This window comes from Drosophila subpulchrella, unplaced genomic scaffold (assembly GCF_014743375.2).
Source record: "Drosophila subpulchrella strain 33 F10 #4 breed RU33 unplaced genomic scaffold, RU_Dsub_v1.1 Primary Assembly Seq477, whole genome shotgun sequence".
Lineage (NCBI taxonomy): Eukaryota > Metazoa > Arthropoda > Insecta > Diptera > Drosophilidae > Drosophila > Drosophila subpulchrella.
Genome location: NW_023665684.1, coordinates 501362 through 522077, shown reverse-complemented (window position 1 = coordinate 522077; position 20716 = coordinate 501362). Strand labels below are relative to the sequence as shown.

The 20716-nt window shown below is 43.8% G+C and overlaps 1 protein-coding gene across 1 annotated transcript; it reads left to right on the top strand.

The window, feature by feature from the left end:
* Positions 1-16595: 16595 nt before the first annotated feature.
* LOC119562450 lies at positions 16596-17847 on the top strand. The gene is made up of 3 exons (XM_037875638.1): positions 16596-16748; positions 17271-17504; positions 17619-17847. The coding sequence occupies exons 1-3, from the start codon at positions 16617-16619 to the stop codon at positions 17808-17810; spliced, it is 558 nt and encodes a 185-aa protein (XP_037731566.1). The 5' UTR covers positions 16596-16616; the 3' UTR covers positions 17811-17847.
* Positions 17848-20716: the final 2869 nt, after the last annotated feature.

Here is a 20716-nt window from a genome sequence, read left to right as displayed (position 1 = left end):
CAAGCATAGGAGGTTATATGTTTAGAAACACCGAAGCTATAATATGTTTTATATTATTTTCCCACTATTTTTCCGATCGTTCCTATGGCAGCTATATGATACAGTCGTCCAATTGTGATAAAATTACATTTTAAATTCAGAACTAAAAAAAAAATTTAATTCCAAGCATAGGAGGTTATATGTTAAAAAAGGAAGAACGCTATAGTCGAGTACCTCGACTTTCAGATACCCGTTACTCAGCTGAAGGGACCAAAAGGAAATGGAGATAAGCAGCAAAGCGTGATTGAAATGCGCCACCTAAAGGCGGTAGACAGATTTAAGCGTTATGGGCGTTAGAGTGGGCGTGGAAATTTTTTTTTGGATTAACCGATAGGTATTGACGAGACTAACACATTTCAGTTAAAATTTGTTATCTACCATGAAAATTGTGGGCGCCACAGATTTAGGCGGCTTGTGGACGTTATAGTGGACCGTCGTCCGATTTTAATAAAATTAAATTCGAAATTCAGAACTAATTGAAATATGTTATTTCCAAGCGTAGGAGGTTCTATGTTAAGAAACACCGAAGCTAAAATATGTTTCATATTATTTTCCCACCAATTTTCCGATCGATCCAACGGCAGCTATATGATATTGTCGTCCGATTATGATAAAATTAATTTTGAAATTCAGAACTAATAAAAAAATGTTATTTCCAAGCATATAAGGCTATATGTTAAAAAACACCGAAGCTATAATTTGTTTCATATTATTTTTCCACCAATTTTCCGATCGATCCAATGGCAGCTATATGATATAGTCGTGCGATTATGATAAAATTATATTTGAAATTCAGAACCAATAAAAAAAATGTTATTTCCAAGCATAGGAGGTTATATGTTAAAAAAACACCGAAGCTATAATATGTTTCATATTATTTTTCCACCAATTTTCCGATCGCTCCTATGGCAGCTTTATGATATAGTCGACCGGTTTTGATCAAATTAAATTTGAAATTCAGAACTAATTAAAAAAATGTTATTTCCATGCATAGGAGGTTATATGTTAAGAAACACCGAAGCTATAATTTGTTTATCATTATTTTTCCACCAATTTTCCGATCGTTCCTATGGCAGCTATAAGATTAGGTTAGGTTAGGTTAGGGCGGCTGTCGGACTATAGTCCGGCACACTTAGACCTCAATGGGTCCATTGTGATACCGCATGATCTCGTTTTTCCTTCTCTGGGGTCCCGTTTCTAGTAGTTTCAGCCTATGTTAAGCTGATCAGCATGTCTTCCACCCGGAAGATTTAATAAAGGCACCTATGCTTTTGAGATTTATCTCCGATATTTCGGTAAGATCGTCAATGAAGGGGCTTCTTAAGTGTTTCAGTCTGAGTCTGCATAGGGCTGGGCAGAAGCAGAGAAGGTGTTCTACCGTTTCCACTTCTTCCTCATCCCTGCAACTTCTGCAGAAATCATTTTGCGGGGCTTTAAGCCTGCCGGCATGTGCGCCAACAAGCCAGTGGCCTGTAAGAGCTCGAATCAACATGCCACACTCTGTGCGGCTGAGTTTGAGTAACTCCGAGGTTTTTTTGTTGTTTATCACAGGCCATGTCTGGTGAGAGATGCGACACTGTGGTGCGTTTTGCCAATGTGTGTTGGCTAGTGTGTTGAAGTGGTTTTTTATGTTTAGTTTGCAAGTAGCCATGGGCATACCGACATTTTCCTGTCCTGGTAGGAGAGGCTTGGTGGTGCCCTGCCTGGCTAATTCGTCCGCTATGCAGTTGCCTACGATGTCCCGGTGACCCGGAACCCATATTAGGCTGATAGTAAACTGATTTGCCTTCTCGTGGAGAAATCTGCGACAGTCTGCTATTGTACTGGAGTTGGTGTTTGTCGAGTAGATCGACTTAATAGCCGCTTGGCTGTCACTATATATGTTTAGGTGTCCTCTCTGGAGGCTAAAGTTCCCTAAACAGGTTAGTGCTTCTTTTATAGCGTGGACCCCCGCCTGAAAGACGCTACAGTGGTCCGGGAGCCTGAATGACTTCCTGATATCTAATTGTTCGGAGTATACACCTCCGCCAGCGTGTCCTTTTAATTTGGAGCCATCTGTATAGAAACAGATTGCGTCCGTCGTGCCCGGTCGGCCCTGTTCCCATTCCTCTCTATCGGGAATCAGGGCCTCAAAGGGTGTGTGAGTATATTCAATGGATTTGCATAGATCCGTGATCTTCGGAATCGATTTATCATGCTGGAGGATTTTAGCATGGCCATAAAATTGGGCTTTCCACTGCCCTGTGTCCCTCAGTCGAATAGCTGCCGATTTGGCCCTTTCCATGCCTGCTAAGTCCAGGCTAGGGAGGTTCAAGATCGCAATCAGCGCTTCATTCGGGGTGGTTCGAAGGGCTCCACTAATACACAAAGCCGCCATTCGCTGTACTTTGTTTAGAGGAGTCAGTATGCATTTTTTGTGCAAGGCGGTCCACCACAGAGCCACTCCGTACAGTAGGATTGGCTTGACTACCGCTGTGTATATCCAGTTAAATATTCTTGGGGACATGCCCCATCTTAGCCCGTTTGCTTTTTTACAGGAGTAAAGTGCAATGGTCGCTTTTTTGGTTCTCTCTTGGTTGTTTAAGCCCCATTTGAGGCGTTTATCTAGCACTAACCCCAAGTACCTGGCGTGATCGCTAAAAGAGAGATTACAATTGTTTAGAATGGGTGGGTTAAGTTGTGGAATTTTGTACCTATTTGTAAATAGAACAAGTTCTGTTTTCGAGGGATTTACCCCGAGTCCGTTCGCTATCGTCCATTCCGATAGTATTTTAAGATTAGCGGTCATAAGATCGCAAAGTGTTTGTGGATATTTTCCATTAAAGATGATGGCGACGTCGTCTGCGTATGCCACGACCTTACAACCTCCTCCCTCTAGAATCCGCAGTAGTTTATTTACTGCGATATTCCACAAGAGGGGTGACAGTACACCTCCTTGCGGGGTGCCTCTGTTCACTAGTCTAGTCTGGGGTGAGGTCCCTAGTGTGGCTGTGACCATTCTGCTTATCAGCAATTTATGGATTAGCCTCACCATTGGCGGCTCAACCCCTAGTTCTGTGAGAGATTCTGTTATAGCAGTGGGAAGCACGTTATTGAAAGCTCCCTCTACATCCAGGAAGGCGATCAGTGTGTATTCCTTGATGTTCAGTGATTTCTCGATGCTGCTTACCACCAAGTGTAGCGCCGATTCGGTTGACTTACCTTTGGTGTAAGCGTGTTGTGCTTCTGATATTTGTGTCGGGTCTACGGTGGCCCTTATGTGTAGGCTTATCATTCTTTCAAAGCTCTTAAGCAGGAAAGATGTTAGGCTTATTGGCCTAAAATCCTTTGCTGTGGTGTGAGTGGCCTTCCCTGCCTTGGGAATGAAAACCACCTTTGTTTCTTGCCATGCTGTTGGTAGTTCCCCTACCGCCAGGATGGATTGGAAGACTTTTTTCAACCAGTTTATGGCTATTTGTCCTGCTTGTTGGATGTGAGCCGGTGTTATCCCGTCCGGTCCCGGCGATTTGTATGGTTTGAAACTATGAATGGGCCATTTCATGTTGTGGTCTGATAGGAGTGTATCTAATTCGATTCCGTCTCCCGCTCCTCTTTCAAGAGGATGACCTGCTTGTTGGCTCCCCGGGAAGTGAGCGTCTAGGAGCAGGTCCAAGGACTCTTTACTGGAGTCTGACCATGATCCATTTGCTTTTTGAAGATAGCCCAAAGGCGCGGCTGTCTTAGAGAGTATTTTCCTGAGCCTTGCGGCATCAGTTGTTTTTTCTATGTCAGAGCAGAAGGTCTGCCATGCCGTTCGTTTTGCTCTTCTAATGTCCTTTTTGTAGGAGGCTAGTTCATGCTTGTAGTTCAGCCAATTTGTGTCCTCATTTCCCGCCTTTGCTCTGTTAAACAGGCATCTGCAGTTGGTTCTGAGGATAGATAGTTGTTGGGTCCACCAGGGGGGTTTTTTCCTTCCTCTTGGTTTCTCTGTGGGGCATGCCACTTTGAAGGCAGTGTTGCATGCCTCTGTGAATTTGTATACTGTTTCGTCCAGCTCCTGTGGGTTTGTGATGCTTTCTGACGGTTCCATGGGGAGGATATTTGTCAGAACTTCTTTTTAACCTGTGCCAGTCCGCTCGTCTGGGGTTGGCGAAGCTGACCGGCAAGGGCGAATCAAGGGACAATACGGTTTCTATGAACCTATGGTCCGAAAAGGAGTGCTCGTCAGAGACTGCCCAGTTTTTGACTGCGCCTACGAGTGAATCTGATACCAAAGTTAGATCTATGATCGTTTGGCAAGCTTTAGTGATGAAAGTAGGGACATTGCCCCTGTTGCATAAGAATAGGTTCGAATTTAGAATAAAATCAAAAAGAGACTCACCTCTGTCGTTGTTGCTTGGGCAACCCCACTGGGTGTGATGGGCGTTGGCGTCACAGCCTATTACCAATCCGTTCTTGAGCTTTTCGCATTCCTCTGTCAGGTCTCTGACCAGCGCATCTGGGGGGTTTTCCTTCTCAAAAGCCAAGTAGGCCGATAGAACCCTTATAGAGCCACTTTGCAGCTCCAGGCTTACTGCGGTATTGTCTCCGTTGCTGTAATTGCGAAGTAGAAATATACTAAGATGCCTTTTGGCTACTATGCAGGTTCGAATTTTACCTTCTTTGAGGTCAAGCATAAGCTTGTATTCCTTTGTTCCTAGTCCAGCAACCTTGCCTCCTACTACCCAAGGTTCCTGTACGAGGACTAGGTAGGCTCCGCCTTCTGTCAGGCGAAGCAGAAGTGCAGCAGACGCTGCTTTACTGTGGTGAAGGTTTATTTGTAGAAGTGACATCTACAGCTTCAACCTCCACCACAGTGACGTCGGCCTCCTCTGTGTCGCTGAGGTCTACGTCCTCGATTGCCGGTCCGAGCGCTTGCATCTCTCTGCTTAGCGACGAATCGGTAGAGTAGCCGTCCTCCGGCCCACCAGGTGCCTCCAGCTCCTCAGCAAGCACCTGCTCGGCTGGGTTGCCAGCAGAGCTGCTAGCGGCGTTGGAGTCGCCTTTATACACCTTGATGTGTATCGCACTGAACCCGAAGTTCAGCACTCCTCGAGCAGTCTCGATCGGAGCAACTGACTCCTTGTTCAGGACCAAAATCGCCTGGTTGACATCCCCTTCATGCTCCTCCACCTTGACGACTTTCCAGTCCTTCGTGGGGAGGTGCGGGTTGCATTCTTGCAACATGAAGAGGATGTCCTCCGGCGCCTTGATCGCTGCTGGAAGCCAGATCCTGACTCGGGGTCTACTGGGGACGTCGCACCAGTCAAGCGCAACGATGTTCGCCCCTTCGTATACCTCGCCGAGCTTGCTCGTCGCCTGTTTATACATGTCAGCCGACCGCTGACTGTCGCAGGCCACCACCTTGACGCTGCCCTGGTCCATGCAGCAGGGCGAGGTGCCTGGCTTCTCTCGTACCATTCGCAGGCAAATGAGGGAAAGGTGGGACTCCACTGCCTTCCACTTGTTTCTGGGGATCCTGCCCTCCAGATTTCCCCTGTCAATCAGGCCGAGTAGTACACGGTTCTTCGTGATTTCGGCGAAAGAGACCGATGGCTGGATCTTCGATCTCTTCGCCGATGGCCCGGGTAGTTCGAGGGATCGCTGCCTTTTCGCCTGAGTCCCCTCTTGAGTGGGCTTTTCTTGCCCGTAGTTTGGAAGCACCTTCCTTGCCCACTCTACCTTCTTTAGCCATTCAGGCGAAGGTGTGGCAACGGTGCTCCTATTGTGTGAGCGCAGTGTCTGGGCGGCAGTCCGCCTTTCTGCGTAAGGGTATTTAGCACCAGCGGGTGGCCCGAGCGCCTTGGCAGTGCCTACCGCTGCTTTCGGCGCAGATGCGCACGTGGCGGAGGCGTTTGCGGCTGGCTTTCTGCCACCCATCATCCCCAGTTTGGGATGCGGCCCTTTCTGGACCTTGCTGGTATGGAAGGTGGAACCAGTGTTCGTCTTATCCATGGGTTTTTTAAGAGTACCCGTCTCTGTGTTTTGTGTTATTTTATTAATTGACTTTGTTTGTTCCATAATTGGTCCCACGAGTTGCGGAGAAGGGTAAAAGTCCGCCGGGCAGAGATCCGCGATGCCCGGGTAAGGCGATAGTGAGAACAGGGGGTCGCCATGTCCCTGAGCACACCGTTTGAGACTGGGCTAGTTTTGATCCGGGCCCCCAGCCAGGCTGACTCTTGGCACGGTCCGTATTACACCGTAGTCCGGCCCGGAGTGAGATGTTGTTTGGGAGGGGAGTTGGGTAGGTGTTGTGTTGGGAGTGGGTTTGTGTAAAGCAACTATTTAGATGCGGCTGAACAACTCGCATCGTCGGTATTGCTTCGTTGCAAAATACCCGCTGGCTGTCCGGGACTGTTTATTTACTGGGGTTTCCGTCCACGATTCCGTGTTTGACTTATCCCACCAGCTTATTCACAGTTGGCCTCGAGAGAGGCGACCCGCTCGGTTGCCCCAGCCAGGCGACTTTGGAACCATCTCACAAGTTCCTCAGCTATAAGATATAGTGGTCCGACTTTGATAAAATTAAATTCGAAATTCAGAACTAATTAAAAAATGTTATTTCCAACCGTAGGAGGTTTTATGTTAAAAGACACCGAAGCTATAATTTGTTTCATATTATTTTACCACCAATTTTCCGATCGTTCCTATTGCAGCTATATGATAAAGTCGTCAGATTTTGATCAAATTAAATTCGAAATTCAGAACTAATTTAAAAATGTTATTTCCAAGCGTAGGAGTTTACATGTTAAGAAACACAGAGGCTATAATATGTTTCATATTATTTTCCCACCAATTTTCCGATCGATCCAGTGGCAGCTATATGATATAGTCGTCCGATTTTAATAAAATAAATTCGAAACTCAAAACTAATTCAAAAATGTTATTTCCAAGCATATGAGGTTATATGTTTAGAAACACTGAAGCTATAATATGTTTTATATTATTTTCCCACTATTTTTCCGATCGTTCCCATGGCAGCTATATGATATAGTCGTCCGATTTTGATAAAATTAAATTCGAAATTCAGAACTAATTAAAAAATGTTATTTCCAAGCATAGGAGGGTTTATGTTAAAAAACACCGAAGCTATAATATGTTTCATATTATTTTCCCACCATTTTTCCGATCGTTCCTATGGCAACTATATGATATAGGCGTCCAATTATGATAAAATTAAATTTTAAGTTCAGAACTAAAAAAAAATTGTATTTCCAAGCATAGGAGGTTATATGTTAATCAAGGAAAAACGCTATAGTCGAGTACCTCGACTATCACATACCCATTACTCAGCTTAAGGGACCAAAGGGAAATGGAGATATGCAAGCAGCAAAGCGTGATTGAAATGCGCCACCTACCGCGGGAGAAAGATTTAAGCGGTGTGGGCGTTAGAGTGGGCGTGGCAAATTTTTTTTGACGACACCAATACATTTCAGTTTAAATTTTTTAACTACCATAAAAATTGGGCGCCACAGGCTTAGGCGGTTTGTGGGCGTTATAGTGGGCGTTATAGTGGGCGTTATAGTGGGCGTGGCATATTCGCGTAATAAACTTGCGCTGCGTACAAGGCTAATACCCAATTTTTCCCAATTCTCTATCTTCAATAGTTTCCGAGATATCCACGTTCATATTTACAATTTTTTGAAGATTGGGGGCGGTTTGTGGTCGATAAAACGGGCGTGGGTCAATCGATAGGTATTGATGAAAACAATACATTTCAGCTAAAATCTTAATTCTAGCATCAAAACTGAAGGAGGCACAGATTTGGGCGGTTTGTGGGCGTTAAAGTGGGCGTGGCACTCTGCTGAAACAAGCTGCGTAAGAAGCTCAGGAATCTGCACGCCAAATGTCAATAGCCTAGCTCATATAGTTTCCGAGATCTCAGCGTTCATCCGGACGGACGGACAGACGGACATGGCTAGATCGACTCGGCTAGTGATCCTGATCAAGAATATATATACTTTATGGGGTCGGAAACGCTTCCCTCTGCCTGTTACATACTTTCCGACGAATCTAGTATACCCTTTTACTCTACGAGTAACGGGTATAAAAACACCGAAGCTATAATTTGTTTCATATTATTTTTCCACCAATTTTCCGATGGTTCTTATGGCAGCTATATGATATAGTCGTCCGATTTTGATAAAATTAAATTCGAAATTCAAAACTAATAAAAAAAATGTTATTTCCAAGCGTAGGCGGTTATATGTTAAGTAACACCGAAGTCGTCCGATTATTAAAAAATTAAATTTGAAATTCAGAACTAATAAAACAAATGTTATTTCCAAGCGTAGGAGGTTTTATGTTAAAATACACCGAAGCTATAACTTGTTTCATATTATTTTCCCACCATTTTTCCGATCGTTCCTATGGCAGCTATATGATATAGTCGTCCGACTTTGATAAAATTAAGTTCGAAATTCAGAATTAATAAAAAAAAGTGTTATTTCCAAGTGTAGGAGGTTTTATGTTAAAAAAACACCGAAGCTTTAATTTGTTTCATGTTTTTTTTCCACCAATTTTCCGATCGTATCTATGGCAGCTATATGATATAGTCGTCAGATTTTGATCAAATTAAATTCGAATTTCAGAACTAATTCAAAAATGTTATTTCCAAGCGTAGAAGTTTGTATATTAAGAAACACCGAGGCTATAATATGTTTCATATTATTTTCCCACCAATTTTCCGATCGATCCAATGGTAGCTATATGATATAGTCGTCCGATTGTAATAAAATTAAATTCGAAATTCAGAACTAATTCAAAAATGTTATTTCCAAGTATAGGAGGTTATATGTTAAGAAACACCGAAGCTAAAATATGTTTCATATTATTTTCCCACCAATTTTCCGATCGATCCAATGGCAGCTATATGATATAGTCGTCCGATTATGATAAAATTAAATTTGAAATTCTGAACTAATATAAAAATGTTATTTCCAAGCAGATGAGTTTATATGTTAAAAAACACCGAAGCTATAATTTGTTTCATATTATTTTTACACCAATTTTCCGATCGTTACTATGGCAGCTATAAGATATAGTCGTCCGATCTTAATAAAATTAAATTCGAAATTCAGAACTAATTTAAAAATGTTATTTCCAAGCGTTGGAGGTTATATGTTAAGAAACACCGAAGATATAATATGTTTAATATTATTTTCTCACCAATTTTCCGATTGATCCAATGGCAGCCTTATGATATAGTCGTCCGATTATGATAAAATTATATTTGAAATTCAGAACAAATAAAAAAATGTTATTTCCAAGCATAGGCGCTTATATGTTAAAAAACACCGAAGCTATAATTTGTTTTTTATTATTTTTCCACCAATTTTCCGATCGTTCCAATGGCAGCTATAAGATATAGTCGTCCGATTTTAATAAAATTAAATTCGAAACTCAGAACTAATTCAAAAATGTTATATCTAAGCATAGGAGGTGTCCGCTCCAAGGAGGAGCTACTGTGAATGTTAGTGGTTAACAGACGAGAGCAGTTACGTCCAGATGGTCCCTCATCTCGCTCTCGGACTGCTAACAGTCTCCGCCCCCGCTCTCCTAAAATTAGAGTTAAGGAGAAGCTGGGAGTTCTAAGTTATCACACAAAGAAAGCCCACGCTGCGGCTAATAAAGTGAAGTCCAAGTGAAACGACGTCTAATTTTATTGCTTTGTCCTGAAGTATATTTCTTCCAGGAATTTCTCCAGAGCTTGCAGAACCTAGGAAAGCCGCTACCCTCCATTTCATGGTCCTTCGAGCCGGATATTTCCAACAGGTAACGAGTTCCAGCGTTCAGCAGCGGAGTTTTCCGAGTTCTTCAAAAAGTCCAAGATAAGTACGAATATTCCATATTTCCATTGCCGACCAGCCAGATATTTCCCAAGAACCCAATTTTCTTATATCTGTCTGATCGGCCATTTCCATTGTGCATACGATCGCCATATTCCAGCTTTTTTTTCGTATTTGCCATTTCCATACATATTCGTATTCATATGCACATACTTCCATTAGCGTTGCACCCTGCGAACAGTTCTACAGAGACATTTACAATACAGTCCACATTATTTCCAATTTCCAAAGTTATTACAAATTACAAATTTAAATTACAATTTACACACATATATTTCCAAGTTCCGACAAACACACATATCATACGCCCATACATACACACATATAACCCTGATGCATGCTTATTATACCCGTTACTCGTAGAGTAAAAGGGTATACTAGATTCCTCGGAAAGTATGTAACAGGCAGAAGGAAGCGTTTCCGACCCCATAAAGTATATATATTCTTGATCAGGATCACTAGCCGAGTCGATCTAGCCATGTCCGTCTGTCCGGATGAACGCTGAGATCTCGGAAACTATAGGAGCTAGGCTATTGAGATTTGGCGTGCAGATTCCTGAGCTTCTTACGCAGCGCAAGTTTTTTTTAGCAAAGTGCCACGCCCACTCTAACGCCCACAAACCGCCCACAACTGTGGCTCCTACAGTTTTGGTGCTAGAATAAAGATTTTAACTGAAATGTATTGCTCTCGTCAATACCTATCGATTGACCCAAAAAAAAGTTTGCCACGCCCACAAACCGTCCACAAACTTCAAAAAATCGTAAATATGAACGTGGATATCTCGGAAACTATCAATGATAGAGAATTGAATTCTCAGATTTAAACGCAAGTTTGTTACGCGAATATGCCACGCCCACTGTAACGCCCACAATCCGCCCAAACCTGTGGCGCCCACAATTTTTATGCTAGATAAAATATTTTAACTGAAATGTATTGGTCTGGTCAATACTGTCGTGTCCTGCTTTTCGCGCAGTGTATATGCCGGCTAGTCAACGAACATCCCAGGGAGGGGAACAACCAACAAGGTTGCCTACGCAGCAGACACAACAAAAACAAAACGGAAATTCAAACTCGGACAACGGCAATTTCACGACAAATTTTTCTCGAACATCTGGACTGGACAACACAGATCTTATTGTGGTCCTAGAGTCCCTCCCAACCATGAGTGTATCCTGCAACATCCTTTGGACACATCTCCCAATCCTGGTCGGTGGATCCTGTTACCTCGCCTAACTCATCTCACCCCCAACACGAATCTCTACTCACACGACTTCATTTCGTTTTCACGTTATAATTCACAATTTTTCTTAAATTTTAACATTTTATAACCCTACCTACGGTACCGCACTTTTACAGGGAACACATATATATATATATAAATAAATAAATAACAATAAACAATATTCCAATAGTAAATAAATAGGTTAAATAAATAAATAATTTAAATGGATATAATTAGGAATAAATTAATTTGGGCGGGTTACATAATCAATAACGACAGTCTCAATTTTTTTTTGTATTAATTTTCGGCTCTTTGAATTTGTTTGCCGCTTGTAGTTTTCGTGAACCTTTTGCTAATTCTGGGTGGCAAATATAAGGGGCGAATAAAAACCTGGGGCCACCCGGGGATGTGTGGCCAATTTTCTTGTCGAAAATGTAGATCTCCTCCTGGTGGCTGGTCTTCGTCTCTCCTTACGTCAGTATATTTTCCTGCTCCAGGCTTTTCCCTCACGGAATATTCTATAAATATTTATATTTCAACTACACTCACATTAACAAGGATTTTTTTTATCACTCACTGGAACTTGAACTTCTAATCTTATATATATTTTTTTCCACCAGAACCCTTGCTTGTTTCAATTTTTCAAGCCTCTCTTCGCCCAAAAACCACTCAAACTTTTCGAATTTCAACCTTGGTTCATTTGGGAGTTATCCGGTTTAAGGAACCAGTTCCATGACTTGTCTAAGCTGCACGACTCCCTGAACTCACGAGTCGTCGATAGTGTTGTATCGATTTTTCGCCTATCGTTATCAGTCTTAAGGTAAACAGCTTTGCTAAATTCCAATTTGTGCATATTTTTGTCGTTTAGCACATAACAAGCACACTACGGTTTCGATGCTCGTCTCGGAACTGGAGTGGAGGATGTGCGTGTTCTGCTGGTTGTACTGCCCAACGTAGGCCACCGCCCACAACCCTGAGATTAATGCCTGGTGAGTGTGATTCGCTAGCCGGGCACTATTCTTTCAGATCCTTTGCATGGAAAACTCCCAAAGGATTGCCGCGCAAGTTTTCTAAAGCGTACAAAGAGTTTCCCAACGCTTTTGTGACTCGACATTTATTCTTGCTGAAGTCACTTAGGACAAAGTATCTCTTGTATATTTCTTGCCCCGGTGAGTATCGAATCTCTCGGGCCTTTAAGTTGTAACTCTTCGCTGCTTTCTCGTTGGCCTGATGTATCCTTTCCTTTATTTTTTTCTCTGGATAGCTGTTGTCGTTCCGACCTGGGCAATTGGGCTATCTCAGCTTCATTCAGGGCATTCAACTTGCGAGCCAGCGAGTAATCTTTCCCGTTCGTGAACATGTGCTGTCCGAACATGGCAAAATACGGCGAAGTTCCGGTGCTGCTATGTATGGATGACCTCAGCGACGCTTGTATGTCCGGTAAGTGTTCATCCCATCGCGTGTGGTCATCTTGGATGTTTACTCGGATTGCTGCTAATACGGATTGGTTCACTCTTTCCGAAGCATTGGATTGTGGTGCGTATCTCCCTGTCTTCATGTGTGTAATTCCATATTCTTGTAGCATAATCTCGAATTCCTTGGATACAAACTGTCTTCCGTTGTCCGTGTGGATTGTTTCCGGAACTCCGAATTGGGTGAATATTCTTTCTTGCAGGAATCGGATTACAGCTGTCGATGTGGCCTTCGGCATCGCTTTTAGCCACACAAACTTGGTCAAGTGATCTAATGCGATAAATAGCATGGTATTTCCTCGGCGAGACCGCGGATATTTTCCTAAGAAATCCAGGTACATCTTTTGCATGGGTCGATCTGTCCGTACATCCTTCCCCATCACTGGTCGCTTTATCTGTGTGGTGTGCTTGTTGTCTTTGCAGTTTTCGCAGGCTGCTACAAAGTCTCGGACTTGAACTACCATTTTGGGCCAGTAATACATCTGCTGAAGTCTCGCCAAGGTCTTTGCCATACCCCCATGCATCGCCATGTCGCCGCTGTGGGCTTGCTGGATTAGAGTTGTCGTCAATGCTTCAGGAATCCACAGTTTCCATTCAAATTCCCCACTTTCCTCTCTATTGAAGTGTGTCTTCTTGAATAGAAGTCCTTCTTCCACACGTAAGTCCGGAAATTTATATCTTCCTTGCTCTTCAACCAACTGCAGTCTTTCCAGGTATTCAGGACTCTCAAATTCAGTTGTTTCAAACTCGAAGAACTCTACTTCGGCGGTTTCATTCGGCCGAGATAGCATGTCGGCCACGATGTTGTCTTTCCCTTTCCGATGCTCTATGTTGAAGTCGAATGCCTGTAACGCTAATGACCACCGCGCCAGCCTCCCGTTCAAGTCCTTGAGCGTCATAAGCCATTGCAGGCTTGCATGGTTGGTAACGATCGTGAACGGCATCAACTCCACATAAGAACGGAATCTTTCTACGGCTTTTACTGCTGCGAGACACTCTTTTTCCGTTACGCTGTAATTGAGTTGTGCTCCTCTCAGCTTCGCCGAAAAGAATGCTATTGGCCGGTCCGATCCTTCGACGTCTTGCTGGTATAATACTGCCCCCATTCCTACATGGCTGGCGTCACACTGTATCCAGAAGTGTTTTCCAAAGTCTGGATGAGCTAATACCGGCGCACAGGTAAGTGCTTTCTTCAGCGTTTCGAATGCCGTAGTTGCTTCCTCCGTCCACATAAATTTTGTTTAATTTTTAAGGCAGTCCGTGAGCGGCGCACTTACAACGGAGAAATTTTGGATGAATCTGCGATACCAGCCTGCGGTTCCTAAGAAGCTGCGTAGTTGTCGCGTATTTTTGGGCACCTCTATCTTCATAATCGCCTCAACTTTCTTCGGATCCGTCCGCAAGGCCCCATCACCGATTATGAATCCCAAATGTCGCAAGTATTTAAAACAAAATTTTGACTTGTGTAGCCCGATCGTCAAATTTGCTTTATTCAAACACTCTGCCACTTCTTTCAGCAACATGCAGTGTTCTTCGAAAGTCTTGGATATCATCAGCAAGTCATCCAAGTATACAAAGACGCGGCTGCGAAGACGCTGTGGGATTACCTTGTCCATTACCGTGCACAACCTTTGAGCCGAATTACATAGTCCGAATGGCATCCGTCGAAACTGATAAAGTGGCCTTCCAGGTATTGTGAAAGCGGTCAAGGGACGACTTTTCTCATCGAGTTCCACTTGCCAGAACGCATGTTTCAAATCGACACTGCTGATGAAAATCGTCTCATCCACCCGGCTTAAAATCGACTCAATGTTCTGTAGCGGGTAAGCATCCTTCACTGTAAGTGTGTTCAGTTTTCTCGCGTCTAAGCACAGCCTATTCTTTCCAGGTTTCTGTACCAGTGTCGTTCGGTTGTTCCAGGGACTTTCACTTAACTCGATGACTCCTAACCGTAGCATTTCATCGACTTCTGCGAATAGCAGTTGTTGTTTCGCCGGAGACACGGGAAAGAATCACTCCTTGACGGATACAGCTCCTTCAACTAACTGGATCGAGTGTTCTTCTACTTTGGTAAGTCCTAATCCTTGACTTTCGTAGGTCAGAAAACGTCCTTTTGCTTCTTCCAGTTGCTCAGTCTGCTCGGGGGATAGGATATGTGCCTCTATCGGTTCTCCTTTGGCCATAAACTCGGATTCCACCTGTTGTAATCGGAGTATCGGCAATCGATGTGTTACCCCATTATACGTGATGCTGGGTTGAATCTTCCCCACTACTCGATGCTGTGTACCTCCTGCTGATTTCATTATCGATTGTGATCTCTCTAATTTCAGTCTTAACCTTTGCACTGTTTCTAGGCAACCTTCCCCAAGCAAGCTTACTGATGCCCCGGAATCCAAGAGACCCACGACCTCCAGGTCTTCGATCTTCACCTGTGCGAATGGTCTGTTGTCGCCTTCCACCGCAGCTCTGATGGCCGAACAAATCATCCTTCTTTCTGCCTTCCGCTGCTGACTTCTCCTACGGGCTCTGGCAATTTTTGGCGAAATGTTCCGGTCCGGATCATTTTTCCCAAATATTCGGTTCCTGACCTCTTGGTAATGTGCTTCCCGGACTGCTATTGGTTCACGTTTCGACCATTTAATGGTATGTGCTGGTTTGTTTATATCTATCAGAATTTTACTAATTTTATTCTCCTTACAGCTATTCTTATCATTAGGCATGCAATTTGACGAGGCTTTCACTTGTTCGTGGCAAACGGATTGGAGCGTGGTTCCTCGTTCTTGCCCAAGCTCCTCACACCGTTTCCCGTTTGGCATCGAGTACATCTTGGAGTCCTCACACCGGGTAATCCACACTTGAAACAGAACACCTTTAACACCTCCGATTCACACGCGTTGAATGGGTGTCCCACGGTTCCACAATTCCAGCATGTCAGTGGCTGTCGTTCCCTGTTGGTCTCCCAGTGTCTAGCTAATGCCTCCACTTCCTCTTGTTCTCCAAGTACACTTTCTTCTCCGACTGATTCCGGACAAAGCTCATCGATCCTCGGACGATCTTTATACCCTCGGTGAGTTTCGAGGTTGCTGGGATGTCGGGTCCACCGAGTCGCCAATATTCTCTCCGCGTCGTGGCATTCATGTCGGAGTTGATCCATATTAGTGATGTATATCGGGTATATAATTCTCGAAATCTTATCCCTAATGTTCATTTTTATTACTTTTATCAGGTCAAAGTCGGAAAACGGCATCTCTAGTCGAGATCTGAGCGCTAGCATGGTCTGGATATACACCTCGATGGTTTCTCCCGGCTTCTGCATCCGTTCTCGCAGCTCATACTCTCGCTCGAAGTTGGATCGGTGACTCTGGAACTGCTGCTGTAGTGCGTACCTCAGGTAAGTCCACTCTTGCTTCTCCGTTGACCTTACGTACATCCAGTACCATTCCTTGGCTTGTCCTTCAACTAACACGTGAAATTCTCTTAGAACCTCCTTCCACGGCACCTGATACGACCTTTGGAGATGTTCGAGGCGGAATATAAACTCTGACACGGGCATGCTTCTGGGACTTCCATCAAAACTGAGCCCCCACTTCCGCAGTTGGCCGACTTTAAACGCAGAATCGCCCAATGCCCCGCTTGACCGACGCTGATCCGGTCCTGGATTGAAGTTGTTGTGAGTCCCACCGTTTCCAGGAGAATGTTCTGGCGGCGTCATATGAGACCCATTCCATCTCCTTGGTTCCTGCTCCGTCGACCAGGCGGTTTGCCGATACCCTTCCGATGCGTGGCGATTCATCACCTGCGCCCCAGATGTTGGCGGCGGGAAACCCATGTGGTGACTTACCCCCGGCAGTATGATTGGCGGAGGTTGTTGTAGCATCCTCGGGTCGAATGGTGGCATCTGACTCGGATTTGCCCGCGGCTGCTCGGCAAGGCCATGATGTGGCGGCATCGGCGTCCCCGAAGAGGGTATTTGGCCCTGTCCAACTTGTTGTCCTTGGGCCTGGCGAACCTGCGTAGATGCCTGCCATGCTGCTTTTTCCTTTACGAAATCCCTGCGCCACTCCGCCACTCCACTCTGCAGTCATTGATGTCCTTCATGAACTGCATCATATCCTGCTGCACCTGCTGTTTAAACATTTCGTACACCTGGTACGTATGTTGAGCTTGAACCAGTGCCGCATTAACACCTGATTTTATCTCAGATGGCAAAGACTTTGGTATGGCCCCGGTTCCGCCTACCGCTTGAAGACCACTAGCTTCTCCTGGACTTCCGCTTCCCATTCCTTCAGGATTCTGCTCCCTTAGTGACTCCATGCCTTCGGGTGCCGATATGTTCTCCAATTTCTCCTCTTGATTTGCTTGTGAGCGAGTTACTGGCGGAGTCATACCTGCTGGTCCCCTATTCCGGATGAACTCCAAACTTCTCCTCAATTTTCTTCCGATTTGAACTCTATTCCTATCACTATTTGGCATATCCTAGTTCCTTTCTCATGTATATTTGTTTTTCTTATCTCTTTCTTCAAATTTTTCTAATCTGGGGGGGATGAGACGTAGCTATTTACATTATCCACTAACTTTTCTCTCCTTTCCTTCAGTTCCTAATCCGTTCGTGTCAATTTTTCACAAGTATTTAAACGATTTTAATAATTTAATTTACTCCTTATCTTTCAGACTCTACTTGAAACTTGCTGGGCAACGATGTCACACTTTATTCACGCATGTCCCGCTTTACTGGGTCATGGGTCCACTTCTAGTCGGTCTTCTCTTTCTCAGCAAGGATCGTGCTCAGCAGAAAGGACCTTTCGGAATTTCACTCACTGTGGCTACGATGGGTTCGACTTTCTAAGCCCGCCCACGGTCCAAACAGCTGGTTTCCGATGTCGCTTTCTATTGACACATTCTCTGATGAGTATTTACTTTTTACGTTATGCTTGAAAATTTTTACTTTTATTGATTCCATTTCATTAATTTCTTATATTTTCATTGGGCGCCATTTGTCCTGTCCTGCTTTTCGCGCAGTGTATATGCCGGCTAGTCAACGAACATCCCAGGGAGGGGAACAACCAACAAGGTTGCCTACGCAGCAGACACAACAAAAACAAAACGGAAATTCAAACTCGGACAACGGCAATTTCACGACAAATTTTTCTCGAACATCTGGACTGGACAACACAGATCTTATTGTGGTCCTGGAGTCCCTCCCAACCATGAGTGTATCCTGCAACATCCTTTGGACACATCTCCCAATCCTGGTCGGTGGATCCTGTTACCTCGCCTAACTCATCTCACCCCCAACACGAATCTCTACTCACACGACTTCATTTCGTTTTCACGTTATAATTCACAATTTTTCTTAAATTTTAACATTTTATAACCCTACCTACGGTACCGCACTTTTACAGGGAACATATATATATATATATAAATAAATAAATAACAATAAACAATATTCCAATAGTAAATAAATAGGTTAAATTAATAAATAATTTAAATGGATATAATTAGGAATAAATTAATTTGGGCGGGTTACATAATCAATAACGACAGTCTCAATTTTTTTTGTATTAATTTTCGGCTCTTTGAATTTGTTTGCCGCTTGTAGTTTTCGTGAACCTTTTGCTAATTCTGGGTGGCAAATATAAGGGGCGAATAAAAACCTGGGGCCACCCGGGGATGAGTGGCCAATTTTCTTGTCGAAAATGTAGATCTCCTCCTGGTAGCTGGTCTTCGTCTCTCCTTACGTCAGTATATTTTCCTGCTCCAGGCTTTTCCCTCACGGAATATTCTATAAATATTTATATTTCAACTACACTCACATTAACAAGGATTTTTTTTATCACTCACTGGAACTTGACTTCTAATCTTATATATATTTTTTTTCCACCAGAACCGTCTGCGACCAACTATATTTGCCCTTTAAACACCCTTGCTTGTTTCAATTTTTCAAGCCTCTCTTCGCCCAAAAACCACTCAAACTTTTCGAATTTCAACCTTGGTTCATTTGGGAGTTATCCGGTTTAAGGAACCAGTTCCATGACTTGTCTAAGCTGCACGAATCCCTGAACTCACGAGTCGTCGATAGTGTTGTATCGATTTTTCGCCTGTCGTTATCAGTCTTAAGGTAAACAGCTTTGCTAAATTCCAATTTGTGCATATTTTTGTTGTTTAGCACATAACAATACCTATCGATTGATCCAAAAAAAACTTTGCCACGCCCACTCTAACGCCCACAACGCTTAAATCTGTCTACCACCGGTAGGTGGCCCATTTCAATATTGCTTTGCTGCTTCCATATCTCCATTTTCCTTTGGACCCTTTAGCTGAGTAACGGGTATCTGATAGTCGAGGTACTCGACTATAGCGTTCTTCCTTGTTAATGTACGTACGTATGCCCGGCCATCTCAACATATGTACACAAGGGAAAACGTCACGTAGCGTAACGTAAGGCAACGTAAGCACGGTAACCCACTTACCTTCTTTCGCGGTACACCCTACAAACATTTCGAAAGCGACATTTACACCACAGTCCACCTTATTTATAATTTCCAAATATAAAAAGGACAATTTGAGCACATATATTTCCAAGTTCCCACAAACACACATATCCATACGTCCATACATACACACATATAATCCTGATGCATGCTTATTAATATACGTACATATGCCTGTCCACTGCAACATATGTACGTAAGGAGAAACGCACATACGGTACACCCTACAAAAATTTCAACAACGATAATATTATTATATGTATATGTATAACAATATTATCAAAAATCAAAATAACCCGATTCCACCGAACCCGTCACCACGATACGCCTTTCCAGAATTTGCATGATGTTTATTTCAGCAGTGGTAATTCGCACACACCGACGGCTCACATCCATTAAATAAAAATACATAAATACTTTTTTTTGGAAGCCGTGACGGTGCGAAATAAATATTTATTTTCCTATTCCTATCGCTCATATCCGCAGCACAGCAAACAACTGCAAATATCTTGCAGAATATTCGTAACGAATTCTCGTTATTTCCTCGGACATCAAGTAGTTGATGTGCGACTGTTCCGTTTCCACATATTCCAAAAGTAGACCGGAGCGGACCGCTTGCAATTGCCATAACGGGAAAACGGAGCAGCCACTGCGAAATTAATACCATACGATTTTTCTTCGTTCTTTTTTTCTCTTGGAATCCAATCCGGTGATCCGCAACAGTGTGACCACACTCCAGGACAGACTTTTCCGGGCGGGTCTAATTTTTACAAAGCAAACAATGGCGCCCCAGATAATCTGAGTTCTGGAATGCCAGGTCCAAGCCCATTAGCTCCAAAGTCGATCACAAAGGCAAAGAGCGAAACTTCCTTAGCCACCCAAGGAGACGACCAGAAGCTGTCTGTTCCTACGAGCAATCAGAAACGATCGTCTCTGAGTCCGCTCACGCCTAAGGTTAGCCCACAAATCTAGACCAAGTCCGTAAAGTCGCTAGCAACTCGTTCTCAGGAAAAAATGAGTAAAGAAATTGCAATTGCAGCCCTCGCGCGGTTCATCACGGTGTCCGACCGTATGAGCAATTTCAGAGCGACGATTGAAACTCCAGGGCCGTCAGCTCCGTCCGTCCACACCTGCAAAGTCCGTAAGGAACAAGTCCGCTCACTCTGGGACAAAGCCGAGAAAGAATTTAAAGCGTGTCTAGACACGATTTCCAGCATGACGACCGAAGGGGCGGAAGAGATTCTGGCGACTCTGCACCGAAAATATGAATATTGCTATTCGGTGTACGAGGAGCTAGCGGTTCAGCTCAGTGAGCTTACCAATAATCAGTCCACTTACATTCCGTCTGGGTGCCGGTTACCACCATGCGATACTGAAGTATTCGAAGGGGACTATCTGAAATGGCCAACATTTAGGGATCTTTTTACATCAGTTTATGTCAACAATTCTAGGTTGACATCGGTGGAAAAACTTTTTCATCTCAACGCTAAAACTAGCGGCGAGGCTTAGGCAATCGTAGCCAAGTCCCCTCTCACAAATGAGGGTTTCGATTCAGCATGGGCAGCGCTTCGAGACCGTTTCGAAAATAAGAGACTGCTAGTAAACAGCCAACTCAAACTCCTT